General features: G+C 44.2%; 1 protein-coding gene across 1 annotated transcript; it reads right to left on the bottom strand.

The window, feature by feature from the left end:
• Positions 1-6,703: 6,703 nt before the first annotated feature.
• On the bottom strand, positions 6,704-22,329 carry polr1b (RNA polymerase I subunit B). The gene is made up of 15 exons (XM_014154234.3): positions 22,085-22,329; positions 18,037-18,204; positions 17,752-17,898; positions 15,922-16,054; positions 15,610-15,746; positions 15,206-15,429; positions 14,234-14,405; positions 13,764-13,935; positions 13,315-13,596; positions 12,850-12,983; positions 12,527-12,697; positions 8,992-9,148; positions 8,669-8,865; positions 8,271-8,521; positions 6,704-8,126 (listed from the first exon to the last, which is right to left on the bottom strand). Exons 1-15 carry the CDS (start codon positions 22,259-22,261, stop codon positions 7,244-7,246), a joined length of 3,405 nt encoding a protein of 1,134 aa, XP_014009709.1. The 5' UTR covers positions 22,262-22,329; the 3' UTR covers positions 6,704-7,243.
• Between the last annotated feature and the right edge of the window lie 532 nt (positions 22,330-22,861).

Raw genomic sequence — 22,861 nt, 5'->3', positions numbered from 1 at the left:
TAGTGTTTGCTAGTTAGCAAGTTATTAGCCCAGTTATAGATGAGCATAGGTCAGCAATGGGGAGTTATTGCTCTCTACAAGAGCACAAAATGTGTAGGCTACATTTCAAGCGTTTCTTTGAAGACAGTCAGGTAAAAAGCTTATGTCTTAATTAAAGAGGCAGTGTTGTATTTTGAGACAGGCTTGAATATGCAAATAGGCCAATAGGCAGAGGGGTAGCCTACATTATTATTATTACCATACAGGTAATTAGACAATCAGTGGCAGGTAGCCTAGGGGTTAGAAAGTTGGACTTGTAACCGAAAGGTTGCAAGATATAATCCCCAAGATGACAAGGTACAAATCTGTCATTCTGCCCCTGAACAAGGCAGTTAACCCACTGTTCCTAGGCTGTCATTGAAAATAAGAATTTGTTCTTAACTGACTTGCCTAGTTAAATAAAGGAAAAATATATATACTTTTGGTTTTTGTAAAGTGGTTTCTTGCATCATAAAACACAATGCAATTTACAGTCACCTATTTGGCCCGTGGTGTTACAGACCAAGTAAAAAAAATCATTAATTAATGTCAAGCCCTTCATAATGTAAAAACGGTTTTAAAAGTCTCATGCATTGTAGGCCTGCATTGAACACCACATATAGGCTACTGTAAGCTATATCATAGAAATCAAAATCTATTATTATGTGAAAATGTTATGGGATTTGCTCCTTGTTTTTTTGTTGGTAGGCCTATATTATGCTCAAATATCCACAATAGCCTATTGGCTACTGTCTAAAACTGTAAGGGTACAGCCTCAGTGTTCACTGTAAACGAGCGCCGGAAGTGGCACAAAATTCTCACAACATTCAAGTTTCTGATCACAAGACTTAAAATTTGCTCAGTGCTCCAAAAAATTGGAGGGAACATTGCTAATGAGGTGACGGCAAGCAGGACACTTAAGGCTGAGGAGTAAGTTTCATACATCACCATGTGCTACACCAGTGTGATTTGAGCGTGAGCGTCCAGTTGTGGAGACTACAGCACATTGAGCCTGTGGATGGACAGGTCAGTAACTCAAATATGAAACAATATGTAGTAAAACATGGAATTTGTAGAATTTTGACTTTATGCCCCCTTCCCCCCATGTTTTAGACATGAGGCGTGACATGCGGAACATCAGGCTCACCCCACGAGAAGCAGTGCATGATCAACGCCACCCTCAGCAAGGATATCTGCTGGAAGTGACGTACTCTCTCACTCTGGGGATAAGAAATAATTTAAACATCAAAGATATAAATTCCCACTGATGAAATGCAATGTGAATTGTGTTGTACTACTGAATGAAACTGAGGAGATGCACTCCGACCAGCCTTTGTAATTGAACTTAGGTTAACTACATTACTGTAGTTGGCTGCTTGGAACAAAACTTGAATGTAATATAACCTATTCTAGGAGCCCATTGTTTGTGTATGATCTTTATTCATTGTTAACTTGTTTTTCAACAATGTCAGGGATGACTAAGACACACGGGGTAAGAAATAATTTGAACATCACATATATAAATTCCCACTGTGCCCATGATTAAGTTAATTACATTACTTTAGTTGGCTGCTTTGAGCAAAGCTTCTATGTAATATAACCTATTCTGGGAGCCTAGTGTGTGTGCATGAACTGTGTGGAATATTTTTGGAGGAGCAATATGAGTCTGCCAGAGGTCGTCACGCTGGATAGGGTTGGTGATGGAGGCTTTGGTGGTCTACACAACTAAGAATCAGGTGTCCCTTCCAGTGATGTGGCGCTGACCTTGGACCTGGTTCCAGTAAGAATGGTCTTCACGGAGACTGTAAGACCCTCCCTCCTTGATATAGAAATCCTTTGACTTCACTGCCTCTTCAATGGTAAGGTCCCTTGCACCATAGGGACACTTGACCTCTACCACTACTGTGGTGCTCAGGAGACGATCCGGTGAGGCACCCAGGATCCCAGACCCTGTGAACCAAAAGCCCTGACTCCTGCACATCCATCCCTGTAGCCATTTTGAATTCCTTGATGCCCTCCTCTTCATTATCTGTGCCCCACTTTACAGATCTGAGGACCCTTTTTAGCAGCGACAGAGTAACGAACTTGGCCCTAACCACTGCTCCAAAATTGCTGGCCGTCAACCTCACTCTCCTCATGGTGTGCCAGTTGGTGTTGGTGAGCTGTCCAACTGTTGCCTGCCGTATAGCCTCCTGCTGTTCCACCGACATCGCCATGCCAGCCAGAAATGCCTGCATGCCCCAGGTGCCCGGGTATGGGTCCTCCACAGATTGCAACTGGTTGGGCACGGCTGGCTCCCTCCACTCGCATTCTATATCCGTACTGCTGATATTGTGAACCGCCAAAATAGGCTGCATGGCTGCACTTATGAGCTCCACGGAGGCCTTCACGTGGTAGCGAGAATCCCCTGGTCACTTATAGAGTCCTGGCCAGAGGAAGGATGTTAAGTGCCACATGCCTTTCAATGCATGACTTTAAACACCTTGAAATGCATTTGTTGTAAGAAATGTGATATATATAAATGAAGTTTGATTTGATTGATGCCATTACAGATGTAGAATATTTAATAAAACTGAATATCTAAACAAAGTCAATTCTGAATGTCAACAGGTTTTTAGATTAATTCACATCAATGACAACATTCTAGAACTGAGTTATCACTCATTATAAACTAGGTAGTTCGAGCCCTGAGTGCTGATTGGCTGACAGCCATGGTATATCAGACCGTATACCACGGGTATGATGAAACATTTATTTTGACTGCTCTAATTACAATGGCAACCAGTTTATAATAGCAATAAGGCACCTTGGGGGTTTGTGGTATATTGCCAATATCCCACTTAGCAGTGGTATATTGGCCATACCACACCACCTTGGGCCTTATTGCTTAATCGAATTCTGGTATCCGGGGTAATCTGCTTAATTGATTAAGTGGCTCTTTCCTTGTAGAATGTGGACAGCTGTATAGAACACATTGTATTGCTAAGATGCTGAAACTTAACTTAATAGCTACACTCACCAACACATTATAAACTTTAACCCTCATTCTGGCCCTGGCCAAACCGGTAAATTGCCCCTCACCATAGCTGCACTTCTCCACATGGCCAGACATAGTGGTCTTTTCCCCCTTTTAATGTTCTTATGCTCATCCTTGAAAAATGCCATAAGATCTGAAATAGAAACCAAAGTCGACATACAGTACAAACAGGGGCGGAAATCCCGGGGGGGGACGGGGGGGGGACACGACCCCCCCATCCTGGGAAAAATATGATTTGTCCCCCCCAATATATCACTGAAACATAACTATGTAATTTAAATAATATTAATAATACGCAATGAAAGCAATTGTGCTGATTATAGACACTTAATAGCGCGTTATTACGTTTCAAAAGATTGCGACACCCCCACCCTTTGCCTCACAATGGTTTGATCCACTGCCAGTTCCTTAGCTTGCTCCGTAACAGAGAGGCCGTATCTACTGTCTGAAAGGCACTCAATGCACGTAACTGACGTGAGGTTAATCCAGTCAATCGCGCACACACACTAGCTGAATATGCAGAGCTAGCGGGCAAATATTAACTATTAAGCTAGCTAGTACCTATTCCATTTATGTGGCCTCGTCAAAGATGGAATCTTTGCTATCGTCAATTTATTCCGAGATCAGCATGCAGAGGATGTAAGTTAGTGCTTCAAAGTCCCTGTGATAAGGTTTGCGATAAACTGAAATCCAAACTGAACAGAACTACACTCTCTTCTAATTTAGCTTTTGCAACGAGACCATTAACTATATTTAAGACAATGGTCTCAAATAAAAATAAATAATATATTATCACTTGTGAATGATGCCCTGAATCAGAAACATACTTTTTTTAAATACTTTTTCGAATCATAGTCACACCTCATGTAGCCGAGCCCATAGGCCTATATGTTTTGCAAGGGGTTTAGAGCCTAACTGGCATACATAAGCAGCGTGTGTTTCAAGTTTGGGGAAAATAATTTTCACCATAAAAATGCACCTTCATAATAAAAGCTTTACATGCATAATTGCATTTGCGGTCACTTTTGATAATGGTGTTTTCCCGCTAATGGAATATTCCCGCTTATAGCCTACTGCCATGTGCGCATTGCTGTACTTATGTGAAGTGTCCCAGACTATGTTTGGAATATTTATTTCTCGCACAGAATAGGTTGACTTTTGTACTATGGGGGATAGTAGATTGACATAGGCTAGTGCTTTTGCTGTTCGTTATGCCTACTCATCTTGTTGGCTGATGAAAAGTAAATGTGGACAGCTCTTCCAATATGCAACTCGGAGTTGGATAAGGACACGCGCAGTTGTGTCCCGATATGTCTGTCTTCACTTGTAGCCTGTGAGAAAGACCCGATCATGATGGAGAGCATGCAGCACTCAGGGAGCAGGGCACAACAAAAGCATGGATTTTTTTTAGGGTGCATTACAGCCACAAAGGGGATGCCGTCGTGAAATTCGAGGCATTATCAAGTGCTTGTCAAATTGTGAATGTGAGACTAATGACGTGTGTTCAGCCTGCACAAAAAACAAAGCAGGGGGCCTCCCGGGTGGCGCAGTGGTCTAAGGCACTGCATCGCAGTGCTAGCTGTGCCACCAGAGATTCTGGGTTTGAGCCCAGGCTCTGTCGCAGCCGGCTGCGACCGGGAGGTCCATGGGGCGACGCACGATTGGCCCAGCATCTTCCGGGTTAGGGAGCGTTTGGCCGGCAGGGATATCCTTGTCTCATTGTGCACTAGCGACTCCTGTGGTGGGCCAGGCTCAGCGCACGCTGACCAGGTCGCCAGGTGTACAGTGTTTCCTCCGACACATTGGTGCAGCTGGCTTCCGGGTTGGATGTGCGTTGTGTCAAGAAGCAGTGCGGCTAGGTTGGGTTGGGTTGTGTTTCGGAGGACGCATGGCTCTCGACCTTCGCCTCTCCCGAGTCCGTATGGGAGTTGCAGAGATGAGACAAGACTGTAACTACTACCAATTGGATACCATGAAATTGGGGAGAAAAAAAAGGGCAAAAAAAACAACAAAAAACAAAGCAGAGCCTTGCAAGCGACTTTTTGCATCCTTAAAATGTATTACAAAAAATCTCAACATATAGCCCAACGTTTGTAGAACAACTAAATTAATCTAGATATAGGATGACCTATTTCTTTAACCGCTCAACACAGAATAGCCGCATGTGCGCACTCCCTCAAATAGTTTGTAGAATTTATTTTATTCAGCTTTGTTCAATTGTATTCTTCATACTATAAAGTAATATAAATAACGCCATGGAATTCTGAACAAATTAGTGTAGCCCACAGCTGTTTGGCATAGCCACCTTAGGACAACTCAGTATGCTTTTCTGTTCTTCTGAAACAGACTACATTTTCTTCATATCATGCTTCTTTTAGACCTGTCCAAAATAAATCATGGATTTATTGTAAAGGTGTAGGCTATATTACATGGATTTATTATACTGTAGATGTTCCAAAGGTCTTCTTCAGTGGCTTGTAGGCTGTGTGGAAGCCAGGAGATGCTAAATGTTTATGTTAACGGTCAATTACCTTGAGTTATTTGCTTGACAATCACTGGCTGACAATTTTGTGACCGCCACAGCCCAAGTCTGATGAAACCAAGTTTGAACTCTTTGGCCTGAATGCCAAGCGTCACGTCTGGAGGAAACCAGGCACCGCTCATCACCTGGCCAATACCATCCCTACGGTGAAGCATGGTGGTGGTAGCATCCTGCTGTGGGGATGTTTTTCAGGGGCAGGGAGACTTGTCAGGATCGAGGGAATGATGAACGGAGCAAAGTACAGAGATTCTTGAAAACCTGCTCCAGGTGCAGCGACGCTCCCCCTCCAACCTGACAGAGGTTGCGAGGAGCTGCAGAGAAGAATGGGAGAAACTCCCCAAATATAGGTGTGCCAAGCTTGTACCGTTATACCCAAGACTCAAGGCTGTAATCGCTGCAAAAGGTGCTTCAACAAAGTACTGAGTAAAGGATCTGAATACTTATGTCAATGTGATTACATTTATTTTGAATACATTTGCAAAAATTCAAAAAAACTGTTTTTGCTTTGTTATTATGTGGTATTGTGCGTAGATTGGGGTAAAAACCCATTTTAATTAATGTTGCAATAAGGCTTTAACGTAACAAAATGTGGAAATAGTCAAGGGGTCTGAATACTTTCCGAATGTACTGTAAATGAAGATTGTTTCCAAAGGCCTGCATTAATGACATGGGTTTCTTGTAAAGGGAATTGTGAAAATCAAATCAACAGCTTTTCTTTCATCTTCAATGTGGGAGAAAGGGTGTAATAATTGTTTACATACCGAATGACGTGGCCTATTGCATTGTTCATTGTCTACTCTTAATGTAGTCAAATGTATAATATATTTTATCTGTTGGGGGAGGTAGGTAGCAGTGGGCTGGTGGGAGGAGCGGCTCATTGTAAATGGCTGGAACGGAATCAAACCCATGGAAACACTTCGTTCCATTGATTCCATTCCAGCCATTACAATGAGCCTGTCCTCCTGCAGCTCCTCCCACCAGCATCTTCTGGTAGGTATAAAAAACAGGACATAAGAAGCTAAAGCCCTGTGCACAACATTGTCTCCTTCAAGGTGCTGGTTATGACAGGAACAACTTGAATGTGTATTGATTGTCATTCTGAAGAGTAAAGTGTAGTTAGTCATTGACAAAACTCCTTTTATTACCTAGTAGTCACAATCGACTTTGTCTCATGCTCAATGTACACCATCACAATGTATTTTCTTAAGAGGATTTCACTCTAAATACACAATATTGTTTTGTAAATCAGTATATGTTAGACAGTTACTGTACAATATCTTTGTAACTTCTGAACATTTTTGGAAAATTCTATCTATCCTTGACCCAAGTCTCAATTCAGCCATAACTTATGATAGGTAGAGTCCATTCTGGACAACAAGAGGGGAAACCTCTCAAGCACTTGGCCATTCTGATGATCAGTATGGCTTTGTAGTTCAGGTAATTGTGTAAACTCCAGTAAGTTCTTTGCAATCATATTTTTTGCTTTTACATGTGACAGATTACATTTGGAGATAGGCCTTATGTTTTATATTAAAGGCTTTAGTATCTGACCACTCCCAGTCAAACACGGGAGAAGACAAACTTCCTGTGCACAATATAGCACTGTCTGTGGCTGGTGGGTAGACTGAACAAACTTCACATTGAATTCACTTCACGTCCAATTTGATTTTGATGTTCATCGCCGCCAGCTCGGCAACAAAGTAGCGGAAGACGTATGGCACAGACACCGTATCGATGGAGTCACTCTTGCCGCAGAGGAGGCAGACAGTCTTGCGGTGGCGTGTGGCCGACCAGTAGGGTGGTGGTTTCTCCAGTAGAGGGGACAGTAGGCTACCACAGTCCACACACACCTGTGCCACAGAGCGGTCAGAGCAGTTGAAGAGGCGGTCGTGGAGCAGGAAGGAGGTCCCGTGGGCCAGCAGGGCGTCGCGCTCCATCTCCCCGAAGCGGATGCCCCCCTGGATGTTCCTTCCGCCCACCGGCTGGTTGGTCACCTTGTCCCGCGCGCCAGTGGTCCTCACCTGGAACTTGTCGGAGACCATGTGACGCAGCCTCTGGTAGTAGACCACGCCGATGAAGATGTCCGCCTCTAGCTCCAGGCCGCTGAGGCCGCTGTAGAGGCGCTCGGTGCCGTAGTGGTTGTAGCCGGCAGCGCGCAACATGTCCCCAAAATGCTCCAGTGCCGAGTTCTCCTCGGAGAAAGTGAAGGGAGTGGCGTCGTGGCACAGGCCGTGGAGGGCGCCCGACTTGCCGGCCATGCTCTCGATGAGCATGCCGATGGTCATGCGGGAAGGGAAGCCGTGAGGGTTGAACAGAATGTCGGGGGTCATGCCGCTCTCTGTGAAGGGCATGTCCTCGGCAGGCCACAGGCGGCTCAGGATGCCCTTCTGCCCGTGGCGGCTGGCGAACTTGTCCCCGATGGTGGGGTTACGGGGCACTCGCACGGTGATGCAGACGCGCTTGAAGCGGCCCGAGCCAACGTCGTTGCTGCACACCTTGATGTTGTCTACTACACAGCTTTCTTGACTCCTACGAAAGCGAGGGAAAGACAGCAGGTTTTAAATTGCATTAGCCGCTGCATCTGGCCAACTCATCACCATAGAGTAGAGAAATAAATAGTCAACACTATGGTATGACAATGGAAAGAACATTAGGCCAAACTGGATAACTCACTTGTAAAAGTTGACAAAGCTCTGCCCGGTGTTGAGGTTGATGTAGCTGTAGAAGGGGTCTCCATGTTGTAGCACTGCGCCGATGTAGGGCAGCCCATCAGTGTCCAGTTTGTCCATTACCTTGGGGTCACCGGGTTTGACCCCAAACACCAGGTTGTCCTCGCCCTTCATCTTCTCTGCCAGGTCTACCAGCTCAGTCTTGTAAACACAGCCATGACCAAAGCCCCTTTCCCATGACGACTTGTTCAGGATCTAGGCGCAAACAGAATTAAAATAGAACACTTACGCATGCACACACACACACACACACCTTATACATGTATTCTACACACACCTGGTACAGTGAAATCAGCCAATGGGTAAATAAAAAGTGAATTTATGTATAGCTAGCTGTCTCACCATGGCGTCCTCCATGTCGTAGCCAGTGTAGGAGATCACAGCGACAATGGCGTTGGTGCCGATGGGGTAGTTGTCCATGTTGTAGTGGTCGTACATGACAGGCCTGACCAGAGGGCTCTGAGGCGTCTGAAGGCGGTACAGCTTGTTGTCCGAGCGGTCCTGGAACGAGTGGAGGGGGAAGCCCATTGTCTGTTTACCTGTGGAGGAGAAGATGAGTTACAGGAATTAGCTAAAAACACTCAAATAAAAAAAAGGTATCTAAGGGTAACTGAACTCAGAAAACACCAGTGATGCCTGCTTCTGAAAACTTGGTGCAGCCTTACCCATCTGGCACTGGTACATGTTCCTGGGACTCTGGTTGTGGTCCGAGTAAGGGATGAAGTTAGCCACCACGCTCAGCATGCTGTGGAGGAAGAGCTCCTGGTGGGTGGTCACACCCGGCTCGATCTCATCCTCACTGATGCCCACGTTGATGTAGAGCTGTCAAACAGGAGAGAGAAGCTTTATTCACAAATGTTTCCTCAAACAGAATAAGGTACTGTCTCTAACTGTCCACACAAGAAGCAAACGTCACAGCATACTGTAGATTTGGGTGCATAAATGGGATTATAAACTGGGTAGTTCGAGCCCTGAATGCTGATTGGCTGAACGCTGAGGTACATCAGACCGTATACCACAGGTATGCCAAAACGTTTCTTTAATGCTCTAATTACATTTGTAACCAGCTTATAATAGCAATAAGGCACCTAGGGGTTTGTGGTATATTGCCAATATCCCATGGTTAAGGGCTGTATCCAGGCTCTCCGCGTTGCGTCCTGCATAAGGACAGCTTATGCAGTTGAATTTGAGATGTGTCTGTTACTTGAATTCTGTCAAGCATTTTTTTGGGTTGCAATCTGAGGTGCAGTTAACACCAATGAACTTATCCTCTGCAGCAGAGGTAACTGGGTCTTTCCTTTCCTGTGGCGGTCCTCATGAGAGCCAATTTCATCATAGCGCCTGATGGTTTTTGTGACTGCACTTATAGAAACTTTCAAAGGTCTTCACATTTTTGGTGATTGACTGACCTTCATGTCTTAAAGTAATGGACTGTCGTTTCTCTTTGCTTATTTGTGCTGTTCTTGCCATAATATGGACATGGGCTTTTATCAAATAGGGCCATCTTCTGTATACCACCCCTACCTTGTCACAACACAATTGATTGGCTCAAAACGCATTAAGGAAAGAAATTCCACAAATTACCTTTTAACAAGGCACACCTGTTAATTGAAATAAATTCCAGGTGACTACCTCATGAAGCAGGTTGAGAGAATGCCAAGAGTGTGCAAAGCTGTCATCAAGGCAAAGTGTGGCTACTTTGAAGAATCTCAAAATATATTTTGATTTGTTTAAACACTTTTTTGGTTACTACATAACCAAAAAATAACTCTATAGAAGTTATTTCAACGTTTTGATTTCTTCACTATTATTCTACAATGTAAATTTTTTCTAAAAATAAAGAAAAACCCTTGAATGAGTAGGTGTGTAGAAACTTGACAGGTACTGTAAGTATTCAGACCCTTTGCTATGAGAATCAAAATTGAGCTCAGGTGCCTCCTGTTTCCATTCATCATCCTTTCTACAACTTCATTGGAGGCCACCTGTGGTAAATTCAATTGACTGGACATGATTTGGAAAGGCACACACCTGTCTGTAATGTCCCACAGTTGACAGTACCCATCAGAGCAAAAACCAAGCCATGTGGTCGAAGGAAAGATGAACGGAGTAAAGTACAGAGATCCTTGATGAAAACCTGCTCCAGAGCTCTCAGGACCTCAGACTGGGGTGAAGGTTCACCTTCCAACAGAACAACGACCCTAAGCACACAGCCAAGACAATGCAGGAGTGGCTTCGGGACAAGTCTCAATATCCTTGAGTGGCCCAGCCAGAGCCTGGACTTTATCCCAATCAAACATCTCTGGAGAGACCTGAACATAGCTGTGCAGCAATGCTCCCCATTCAACCTGATCGAGCAGGGCTGCCCAACCCTCTTCCTGGAGATCTACCGGGTTTTCAGTCCAAACCTAATTTAACACACCTGATTCTACTTATTAGCTGCTCAACAAGACCTTAACTCGCTGAATCAGATATGCTAAACTAGGGTTGTAATGAAAACCTACAGGACAGTATATCTCCAGGAAGAGGGTTGGGCAGCCCTGTGATAGAGCTTGAGATGATTTGCAGAGAAGAATAGGAGAAACTCCCCAAATTCAGGTGTGCCAAGCTTGTAGCGTCATACCCAAGAAGACTCGAGACTGTCGTCGCTGCCAAAGGTGCTTCAACAAAAGTAAAGGGTCTGAATACCTATGTAAATTGATTTCATTTAAAAAATATATAAATTAGCAAACATTTCTAAAAGCCTGTTTTTGCTTTGTCATTATGGGGTATTGTATGTAGATTGAGGGGGGGAAAAACTATCCATTTTAGAATAAGGCTTTAACGAAACATGGAAAATGTCAAGGGGTCTGAATACTTTCCCCGAAAGCACTGTATTCTTTTTAAAAGCAGACACTGAATATGAGCATAGTTTAGTTATTATTTACACTTTGGATGGTGTATCAATACACCCAGTCCCTACAAAGAAACAGGCCTCCTTCCTAACTCAGCTGCCGGTGAGGAAGGAAACCATTCAGGGATTTCACCACGTGGCCAATGGTTACTGTAAAACAGAGTTTAATGGCTGTGGTAGGAGAAAACTGAGGATGGATCAACATTATAGTTACTCCACAATACTAACCTAAATGACAGAGTGAAAAGATGGAAGCCTGTACAGAATAAACACATTCCAAAACATGCATCATGTTTGCAATAAGGCACTAAAGTAAGAGTGCAAAACGATTGGTAAAGAAATTAACTTAATGTCCTACATACAAAGCATTATGTTTGGGAAAAAATCTAACACAACACATCACTAAGTACCACCTTATATTTTTAAGCATGGTGGTGGCTGCATCATGTTATGGGTATGCTTGTCATCGGCAAGGACTAGGGAGTTGTTTTTAGGATAAAAAGAAATGGACTAGAGCTAAGCACAGGCAAAATCCTATAGGAAAACCTGGTTGTCTACTTTCCAACAAACACGGAGACAAATTCACCTTTCAGCAGGACAATAACCTAAAACACAAGGCCAAATATACACTGGAGTTGCTTACCAAGACAACATTACTGTTCCTGAGTGGACTAGTTAGAGTTTTGACTTAAATCTGTTTGAAAATCTATGGCAAGATTTGAAAATGTCTGTCTAAAAATGATCAACCACCAACTTCATAGAGATTGAAGAATTTAAAAAAGAACAAATATTGTACAATCCAGACGTGCAAAGCTCTAAGAGAGACTTAAAAGCTGATTCAATAAATGTTAGGTGATTCTAACATGTATGACTCAGGGGTGTGAATTCTTATGTAAATGTGATATTTCTGTATTTCATTTAATATATTTGCAAACATTTATTTAAAAAAAATCACTGTCATTGTGGGGTATTGTGTGTAGATGGGTGAGATTCTTTTTTTTTTTTATTACAACAAAATGTGTAATAAGTCAAGTGGTATGAATACTTTCTGAAGGCACGGTCAGACTAACCATCTACAAGTAACTAGGTACTGACATGACACTACAAACCAAACTCAAGAAACAACTTCCAACAATTACTGTAATGACTGTCCTAGAGTTGACAAAACAAAGAATCACTGACAATACCCTCAGCTTGAAAACTAGTTTGAAAGCATTCCTTCTTGTCCCAGAGGCTACGATTAGTATCTAGGGGGTTTACTAAGGATGCCCAGGAATTGAGAGATTTTAAGCAGCTTGCGACTGTAGTACCTGTTCAAAGGTGCCGATCAGTTCCTGCTGGCCCAGGGCCAGGTTGCGGACAGGCCGCACCATGCGGCAGGGGGTGGTGAAGAGGTACAGGCCTGGGTACATGCTGGCCTTGCTGGTCTGGGGAACCAGAACTATCTCAGTCCAGGGAGGGATCTTCTTCTCCTTCAACACCTGCAAGAGAGTGGCATGAACAAGAATGAGTAAGAGGCAGAAAAACACAACTAGCTGCCACTATTCATGTGTGATGAATTATCTATTACATAAGTGAGTGATGATCAAACCCATGTTATAACTGCAGATGGTTAGAAGATGCCCTGCCTTACCTTGAACCTGCGGAGGGAGTCTGCGAGGAAGGGGGCCAGCTCAGTCTCTACCCAACCCACCATGGCACCATCCAGGAGCACAGGATAGCAGTCAGTGTAGGCCTTGCCAGGAGAACCATCCACAGGAGTCACACCTGGAGGAGAATGATGGGACAACACAATCGCATATAAATGACTGAGCATTTTCACACATCGACACACAGTATGTACGAATAAACCTTAGGACCCAATAGGTTCCAGCTGCATGCTAATCACAGTGAGTGACATAACCTTGGATATCCTGTCACGTTGAATCCCAGGCCTTTGTGTTTTACTTTGGACACATGTTCAGTGTTTGTCATGTACAACTACCCCATTGGAAACAACAGCATCGTCTCTGATCTCCAACACGGGCTACGACATGGAGGACGCCATAGCGAGGCAGCTAGCTATACATTCACAATTCCCAGGTTTGTCTGTACTCACCGAGGGAGCAGAGCAGGGCAGGGAGGGTGGTGGTGGGCAGGGCCGGGGCTATGATTTCACAGTGGGCCGTCATGTGGTTCATGAGGCCGCAGGGCTCTCCGTCGGGGGTGTGCACGGGGCACAGGAAGCCCCAGGACTCGGGCAGCAGACGACGTACGGAGGTGGTCCTCATCTTGGCAAAGGCTGCCCCTCTGTGCACGCAGCGGAAGTGGGACAGGTAGCGGATGAAGTTGAGCTTGTCGGCCACCACACACAGTCCCGTGTTCTGGAGCATGCCCAGACCTGACGGCAGGAGGGAAGAGGAACAGAATGTCAGGACCAGCATGTGTTTCTAGGTAACTTACACGTCATGTATATCTGCATAACTCAAAGTAAAACACCGGGAGAAAAATAGAACAGTGGATACGTTGTAATGACAAATAAGTAGAATGTTTTGTATCACAGCATACCCGTCTTTGAAGTGAGATTCCCAGTGGCTAGCAGATACTCAAAGGGATGGGTAACATCAGAGCCCATGTTGAACATCTTCACCAGATTATCAGAGCTCACCCCACCAGTCAGCCTATGGGCCCTCTTGTCCATAGCCAGTTTCACAGACACCATCCAGGCAGCCATCTTCTCCTATCATCACATTGCAAATGGTTAACACACATCCTACAGAGTAATTATATGACCTGGAGGAGAACTAGAGTGTGATTTAATACCAAGGCCTTACAGTCAAGGTTACACTGCTAGCATTCTGGCCTGAAAATGTTGTGGTGTTTTTACATTACACATGCCAAACATGACAACTTCGGTTCCCCAAAATGTTGTAGTATATTCACAATAAATAGTTTTTGATTCACCAATATGTCGGATCCAGAACTGTTCATCATTTGTCAGTAGTAGAGTGCAGAGCTGTCCTGATGTCTGAACTGACCTTGAGAAACATTAGGTAAAGCCGTCCTGGCGTGAGCACCTCCTGACACATCAGACTGTCCGGGTTCTCCTCCATACACTCCTGCTTGGCAAACGTGAACAGCTTCCGCGTCATCAGACACAGCAGGTAGAACTTCTCCACATCCGACTTCAGGTGGATACAGATGCACTGGCTGAACAGAGAGAACACATTCCATAAAGAGTGTGTGCGTGTGTTGGTAGAGCACGGTGCTTGCAACGTCAGGATAGTTGGTTAGATTCCAAGTACAACCCATACACCAACAAAAATTAAATATATCCACTCATGACTAAGTCACTTTGAATAAAAGTATCTGCTATAGGCATTCACTCCATGGCCACGGTATGTGGACACCCTTTCAAATTAGTGTATTCGGCCATTTCAGCTACACCAGTGGCGGACAGGTGTATAAAAATCGAGCACACAGCCATGCAATCACCATAGACAAACATTGGAGGTAGAATGGCACATACTGAAGAGCTCAGTGACGTTCAACGTGGCACCGTCATAGGATGGCACCTTTCCAACAATTCGGTTCATCAAATTTCTGCCCTGCTAGAGCTGACCCGGTCAATGTCTTTAGAAATGTGGATAACTCAATTAAAAATGAAAAGCCGAAATGTCTTGAGTCAATAAGAATTCAACCCCTTTGTTATGGCAAGCCTAAATAAGTTCAAGAGTAAACATTTGCTTAACAAGTCACATAAGTTGCATGGACTGCATTACTTTTTGAATGACTACCTCATCTCTGTACCCCACACATACAGATAATTGTAAGGTCCCTCAGTCGAGCCGTGAATTTCAAACACAGATTCAACTGTAAAGACCAGGGAGGTTTTCCAATGCCTTGCAAAGAAGGGCACCTATTGGTAGATGGGTAAAAAAAAAAAGAAGCAGACATTGAATATCACTTTGAGCATGGTGAAGTTATTACTAACACACACAAACACTTACTCTAGCAGGTAGTTGGCACACTGTTCGTGGGTGTACCACTCTGGCAGGTTCATCTTGACCCGGAAGCGCTCGCCCAGGTAGTTGAGCACCTTGCCGCGGGTGATGCAGCCCTCCTCCATGACGAGTCGCAGCATCTCAGACACACAGCTCTTGTAGAAGGAGTTCGCCTCACGACCTTTGATCAGCTCCTGGTAAATCTGGAAGTCTGTGAAGTCCACTAGAGCCTGGCCAAAACAGAACGGCAATGTGGTTAAAATTTTAAATATATACCTTAATTTCATACAGTATAGGCCATATGGCCCAATTCTCATAACATTCTTATGTGTCGCATGCATAAAAACCTAATGGACAGACTTTAATGTCACATGCAAGTTCCTATTCCAAATATCACTGCTCCATCTCACCTTTAGTGCAAAGCCCAGGGGGAGGAAGAAGAGCTCTTTCTGGTATATGAAGTTGAGCATCACAGTCCCGTTGTCCAGGTAATGCAGGTTCATATTGATAGCGGTGTGCTCCTCCTTCACACAGTGCATTGAGATACCTGGGGAGACAGACAAAGAATAGCTTTAGCGTTTGTCTGCATCAAGGCGATAGGACTGCAATAATCAATGTTAGGCTACTTATAGTAGGCCATGGGTCTCAACTGCTCCAACAATGCAATGTTCGGCTTGTACATTAACACCCTCCACATACTGTACATTAACTGCCTTGCGTACCATACTGAGTGTATCCCTGGCCTCTGTTCTTCCACTTCGGCCTTGACATAGCGATAGGGTAGTTCCTCCTTGGCATGATCAGCATGCGAATAACCTTCTCGTTCCCATTCACAATAAAATAACCACCCATTTCCTGTTTCATTGAGGATGGAGAGAAAGAGAGATTGAATCTAAAGAAATGTAAAGACGCATGCAAACTGTAAAACGTAAGTGTAAAAGCATAAAAATGTGCCTTGATTTTTGCATCGAAGCATAAATGATCAGATTGACTGGTTCCCACAGATCAGGGTTTTCCGTTATGAAAATGTGGTGCAGGACATTTGATCGGCAGCATTTTCATTTAACGGACATATATGCAATGGGTACATAACCTGACTAAGGTGGCCACCCAGAGAACGTGAAGTTAAAAATGCCCCTTTTAATAAAGCATTCCACGTATCATGGCATTTGCAGGCCTACTATTCATAATGTGATAAGTAGACTGAATAGTCATAATTTAGGCTAATAATATAACTCAGCTTTCTTTGGACAGAAAAAAACAGTGGCACTGACCCAACAATGTTAACGAGTGAATATGCTCAGTGCAGTGAGCACTCACCAAGGACATGGCTGATCATTTTGATAACTAAAAGAGATTAGTCTTTTGTCTTCTCTTTACAGCTTCCCCTAGCTTTTTTTTTTTTTTTAAAGCTAGAGGAAGCTAACGATCCTCTGTGGCCAAATCATGCTTTAGTAACCTATTTTGAATGATTGTATTTAGTAGGCTAATTAGGCTATATCATTTTGTCAATTTACTTAGGGAAAGCTTCACCTAGCCTTCAGAAGGTGCAACCTATGAGCCTATGTTAATCTACTATCCCCATAGAAGAAAAGTTTACATATTCTATTGGTCAGCTTGTCTAGAAAGAAATAGCCCAAACGGACTCAGGGACAATATAACAAATTCACACAACCAGTAGGCCTAGGCTACATGAAAAGAATTAAACGTTAAAAAGCAATACATCTGATGCATCAGATCAGAACGTTTAGTTAAGAAATAATAGTTTATCAACATTTTTAAACATTAGCAGCGCAGTAATGCATTTGGCTACTGGACAATGAAAGATAGTTGAAAACGAATAGAAAATGAGAATTAGGCTAATGGTTTTAATGGCATATGGAAGTCTTTATGAAATAACTGCCTTCACGGATTTTGTCAGATTTTGTCTAGGATAGTTTAAAGCAAGGTAAAACATGCCTCATAATATGTACTAAAACGTTAATGTTTCAAACAATTAAGTAGCTATAGGTTTTCAAAATGTATACTGCCTCCAGCTCATTGCGAAGTGGTATGTGACGCGCTGATGAAGCCTGCCTTCTGTTGACTATGCATTTGAATGGCGAATGGAGAGGCCGCTTCAATTACCAGTTGAGAAATAAAAATATTAGCAATTTTTAAACACACGAGTGCATTTAGAATCGTTGCACAATGGCTGGGCTTGTAAAAGTGCCGCCTGACAGACTTTCCGTTCAAAGGCTCTATCTGCATGCTGTGCCCATGTGATAAGAAATAACTAATATGCACACGTGGTAATTTCATTCCACGGATTTATGCAAATGAACCCATAGACCGACAAGCATGACCGGTCAAATGTATTTACATAGAAATACCAGTTTATCAATGAATAGGCTAAAAAGCCTTATTTCGCAATGGGATTTTTTTTTTCTTCCCCCAGACAAATTGGCCGATGGCAATTTTATTTAAAGGCTTTATTTATTTTTTTACGCCCAAAAGCCGGCTTTTACCGGCTAAAGGAAACCCTGCCGGTAGGAACAGTGCCATTCCCCTACCTCAGCCTCCTCATGGTGCTCAATGAGCTCTTTGGGAGGGAGCCCATGCAGGTTACACAGCCTAGACTTCACCATGATGGGCAACTGGCCCAGAGACTGCTTGATGATGCCTTTGGGAACCCCATTCACGGACCAGCTGACATCTGCCTGTGAAGGATCACAGCACAAAATTTAAATTCATCACAATGGGCAAGTCTTGTGATAGATTGTAGAAAGACCTTGTCTTGAACGTCATATACAGTACAATCCAGATTTGACACGTGTTGGGTTTGCAGGCAAGCTTACCACAAGCTTTCCCCGGTAGGAGCAGCGTCTCCCTCTGCACTCTGCTGGGAACACCCTCAGGTCCCGGCAGATGCTTCCTTTGCCCACCACTGGTTTAAAGATGGTGGCCTCCACAAATGCCAGGCTGATCCGGTCATTTTTAAACATAAACTCCAAGGGACGGATGGACTGAAAAGGAGAAATGGAACAAACATTTTCACATGAACTCTCCAAACCCATGGTTTTGCATGACAGATACCAACTACAACCAGGTAGCTGCATCGTTACAGATTGTTACACCAGATAATGCGAGTTAACCTAAAAATGTTGGTATCCATTACTGTGAGTTACAGGTTAGGTACTGTTGTATAGCACATCATTTTCAACCAACCTTAACCTTGTCAATTTCAAATCTCTCATTGATTGAGACAGGTGGGTCTGCCCCAAAGTGCCGCATGTCATGACACCCGTCTTAATCAATGACACAAGATTTGAAATGGACAAGATGGCGGCGTACAAGTTGTTGGATTAACAAAATTGTGCCGGAAGAAATGGCAGCAGTTTTACGGGCGCCCAACCAATTGTGCTATTATGTGTTTTTTTCGTAACTTATTTTGTACATAATGTTTCTGCAACCGTATCTTACTGCAAAAAAAGAGCTTCTGGATATCAGGACAGCGATCACTCACCTCGGATTAGACAAAGATTTTTTCTACAACAAAGACAACGCACAAGACATTCTCCAAACACCCCACAGGACCGACAACCCCATTATTTGCAAGAGGAAGCGACGCAGGTACAGAGGACAAAGAGCCGGATGCCTGGTCAGGACCCGGAGAAGGCAACTGGGAAAGCTGACGTTACCGTCAATACTACTCGCCAACGTGCAATCATTGGACAATAAATTAGACGAGGTACAATCACGAATATCCTACCAACGAGACATGAAAAACTGTAATATCCTATGTTTCACGGAATCGTGGCTGAATGACGATATGGATATTCAGCTAGCGGGATATACGCTGCACCGGCAAGATAGAACAGCAAACTCAGGTAAGACGAGGGGGGGGGCGGTCTGTGCATATTTGTAAACAACAGCTGGTGCACAAAATCTAAGGAACTCTGTAGATTTTTCTCGCCTGAAGTAGAGTATATTGTGATAAATTGCAGGCCACACTACTTGCCTAGAGAGTTTTCAGCTATACTTTTCGTGGCTGTTTATTTACCACCACAGATAGATGCTGGCACTAAGACCGCACTCAGTGAGCTGTATAAGGAAATAAGCAAACAGGAAACCACTCACACAGAGGCGGCGCTCCTAGTGGCCGAAGAGTTTAACGCAGGGAAACTTAAATCAGTTCTACCTAATTTCTATCAACATGTTAAATGTGCAACCAGAGGGGGAAAAAAAAAATTCTAGATCACCTGTACTCCACACACAGAGACGCGTACAATCTCTCCCTCGCCCTCCATTTGGTAAATCCGACCACAACTCTATCCTCCTGATTCCTGCTTACAAGCAAAAATTAAAGCAGGAATGACCAGTGACTCGGTCTATAAAAAAAGTGGTCAGATGAAGCAGATGCTAAACTACAGGACTGTTTTGCTATCACAGACTGGAACAAGTTCTGGGATTCTTCCGATGGCATTGAGGAGTACACCACATCAGTCACTGGCTTAATCAATAAGGGCATCAAGGACGTCATCCCCAAAGTGACTGTACGTACATACCCCAACCAGAAGCCATGGATTACAGGCAACATTCGCACTGAGCTAAAGGGTAGAGATGCCGCTTTTAAGGTGCGGGACTCTAACCCGGAAGCTTAAAAGAAATCCTGCTATGCCCTGTGACGAACCATCAAACAGGCAAAGCGTCAATACAGGGCTAAGATTGAATCATACTACACCGGCACCGACGCTGGTCTTATGTGGCAGGGCTTGAAAACTATTACAGACTACAAAGGGAAGCACAGCTGCAAGCTGCCCAGTGACACGAGCCTACCAGACGAGCTAAATCACTTCTATGCTCGCTTCGAGGCAAGCAACACTGAGGCATGCATGAGAGCATTAGCTGTTCCGGACGACTGTGTGATCACGCTCTCCGTAGCCGACGTGAGTAAGACCTTTAAACAGGTCAACATACACAAGGCTGCGGGGCCAGACGGATTACCAGGACGTGTGCTGACCAACTGTCAGGTGTCTTCACTGACATTTTCAACATGTCCCTGATTGAGTGTGTAATAACAACATGTTTCAAGCAGACCACCATAGTCCCTGTGCCCAGGAACACAAAGGCAACCTGCCTAAATGACTACAGACCCGTAGCACTCACGTCCGTAGCCATGAAGTGCTTTGAAAGGTTGGTAATGGCTCACATCAACACCATTATCCCAGAAACCCTAGACCCACTCCAATTTACATACCACCCAAACAGATGCACAGATGATGCAATCTCTATTCCACTCCACACTGCCCTTTCCCACCTGGACAAAAGGAACAATTATGTGAGAATGCTATTCATTGACTACAGCTCAGCGTTCAACACCATAGTACCCTCAAAGCTCATCAATAAGCTAAGGATCCTGGGACTATACACCTCCCTCTGCAACCGGATTCTGGACTTCCTGGCGGGCCACCCCCAGGTGGTGAGGGTAGGTAGCAACACATCTGCCACGCTGATCCTCAACACTGGAGCTCCACAGGGGTGCGTGCTCAGTCCCCTCCTGTACTCCCTGTTCACCCACGACTGCATGGCCGAGCACGGCTCCAACACCATCACTAAGTTTGCAGACAACAACAGTGGTAGGCCTGATCACAGACAACGATGATACAGCCTATAGGGAAGAGGTCAGAGACCTGGCCATGTGGTGCCAGAATAACAACCTATCCCTCAACGTAACCAAGTCTAAGGAGATGATTGTGGACTACAGGAAAAGGAGGACCGAGCACGTCCCCATTCTCATCGACGGGGCTGTAGTGGAGCAGGTTGAGAGCTTCAACATTTACGTCATTTAGCAGACGCTCTTATCCAGAGCAACTTACAGTAGTGAATGCATACATTTCATGCATTTTTTTTGTACTGCCCCCCAAGTTCCTCAGTTTCCACATCAACAACAAACTAGAACGGTCCAAACACATCAAGACAGTCGTGAAGAGGGCACGACAAAGCCTATTCCCCCTCAGGAAACTAAAAAAAATTGCCATGGGTCCTGAGATCCTCAAAAGGTTCTACAGCTGCAACGTCGAGAGCTCCTGAGTGGTTGCATCACTGCCTGGTATGGCAATTGCTTGGCCTCTGACCGCAAGGCACTACAGAGGGTAGTGTGACCGGCCCAGTACATCACTGGGGCTAAGCTGCCTGCCATCCAGGACCTCTACACCAGGCGGTGTCAGAGGAAGGCCCAAAAAAATTGTCAAAGACCCCAGCCACAGACTGTTCTCTCTACTACCGCATGGCAAGCGGTACCGGAGTGCCAAGTCTAGGACAAAAAGGCTTCAACAGTTTTTACCCCCAAGCCATAAGACTCCTGAACAGGTATTCAAATGGCTACCCGGACTATTTGCATTGTGTGCCCCCCCTACCTCAATTGGGCCGACCAACCAGTGCTCCCGCACATTAGCTAACCGGGCTATCTGCATTGTGTCCCACCCACCACCCCCTCTTTTACGCTACTGCTACTCTCTGTTCATCATATATGCATAGTCACTATAACCATATTTACATGTACATACTACCTCAATCAGCCTGACTAACCGGTGTCTGTATGTAGCCTCGCTACTGTATATAGCCTGTCTTTTTACTGTTTTATTTCTTTACCTACCTATTGTTCACCTAATACCTTATCTGCACTATTGGTTAGAGCCTGTAACTAAGCACGTGACAAATAAACTTTGATTTGATTACTTCATGGAGCAAAATATTATTTTTATAATGGAGCGTTTTCAAAATCCTAAACGCACCACTTGCAAGTGGACACAGACATTTAAAAAATATACGTTTGGCCAACATTGTGGCTTGGGGAGGCACGGCTGACACAGCACTGACTGTCCCACGTGAAAGTTCCCCTACCTGTACAGCACGACACAGTCCATCTGAAACTGCTTGGTCAAACGACTCAATATGAGCCTTCGTTAGGTCCTGAACAGCGGCATGTTGTTTTTCCTTCGGTATGCCGAAGCCTGCTTCTGTTAAATGTTTAAGGCTTGGACTTGTCAGTAAACTACTCCACTTATTCGCAAAATCCATGCTTATTCTTGTTTACCACATGCGCATAGTTACACAGGAAGTACAATCGTTGTAATAGGAAGTGAGTGAAAGGTCAATTCCTTTAAAGGGACAGAATCCAATTTTCAGAGCTATCAAACAAAATCAAAACCGTCTTTTTAAAAGTGATTGTATTAGTTTGGTTGACTATTCATAGAAGTGAGAAAAAGAAGGAATTACCAAACAGCATCTAAAGTGTAATGCTATGTCTAAATCATTTTCAGCATCAAAGATCATGTCCACTGTAACCAAACAGCTAGAGGTCTATAGATATCAGATCTCAGTTGCTCTATGTAGATTATGGCCGTGTTAGAGAGCATCAAAACCGTGATAAATGGGTAAATTGTGACTGATTGACAACGGGCGTGTTTCTCTGCTCAGCTGTCGCCTGCCAGATCTTACAATGCCTGGATAGGTATTTTACATATAAGCCAATCGCATATGTTATAGCAATCTGTCAGTCTGACGTGGCACACAACCATTGGTTGATGCATCCAACATCTGGTCAGGGGAACTTGACCAACATGTCTGTCATTAACTGACAGATTGCTACCATTTCTGGTTAGCTGATACTTAAAATAC

Source organism: Salmo salar, chromosome 18, assembly GCF_965601325.2.
Source record: "Salmo salar chromosome 18, fSalSal1, whole genome shotgun sequence".
NCBI classification, from domain to species: Eukaryota; Metazoa; Chordata; class Actinopteri; order Salmoniformes; family Salmonidae; genus Salmo; species Salmo salar.
Note: the sequence above shows the minus strand (reverse complement) of the source record. Positions and strands in the feature narration are given on the sequence as shown.

Excerpts from the sequence above, each read along its gene's own strand:
- polr1b (XM_014154234.3), bottom strand. The coding sequence starts at position 22,261 with ATGGATTTTGCGAATAAGTGGAGTAGTTTACTGACAAGTCCAAGCCTT. Across the intron at positions 15,430-15,609 it reads CCCTGGGCTTTGCACTAAAG|GCTCTAGTGGACTTCACAGA; the intron begins GTGAGATGGAGC and ends TGTTTTGGCCAG. Across the intron at positions 8,866-8,991 it reads CATGTACCAGTGCCAGATGG|GTAAACAGACAATGGGCTTC; the intron begins GTAAGGCTGCAC and ends TCTCCTCCACAG.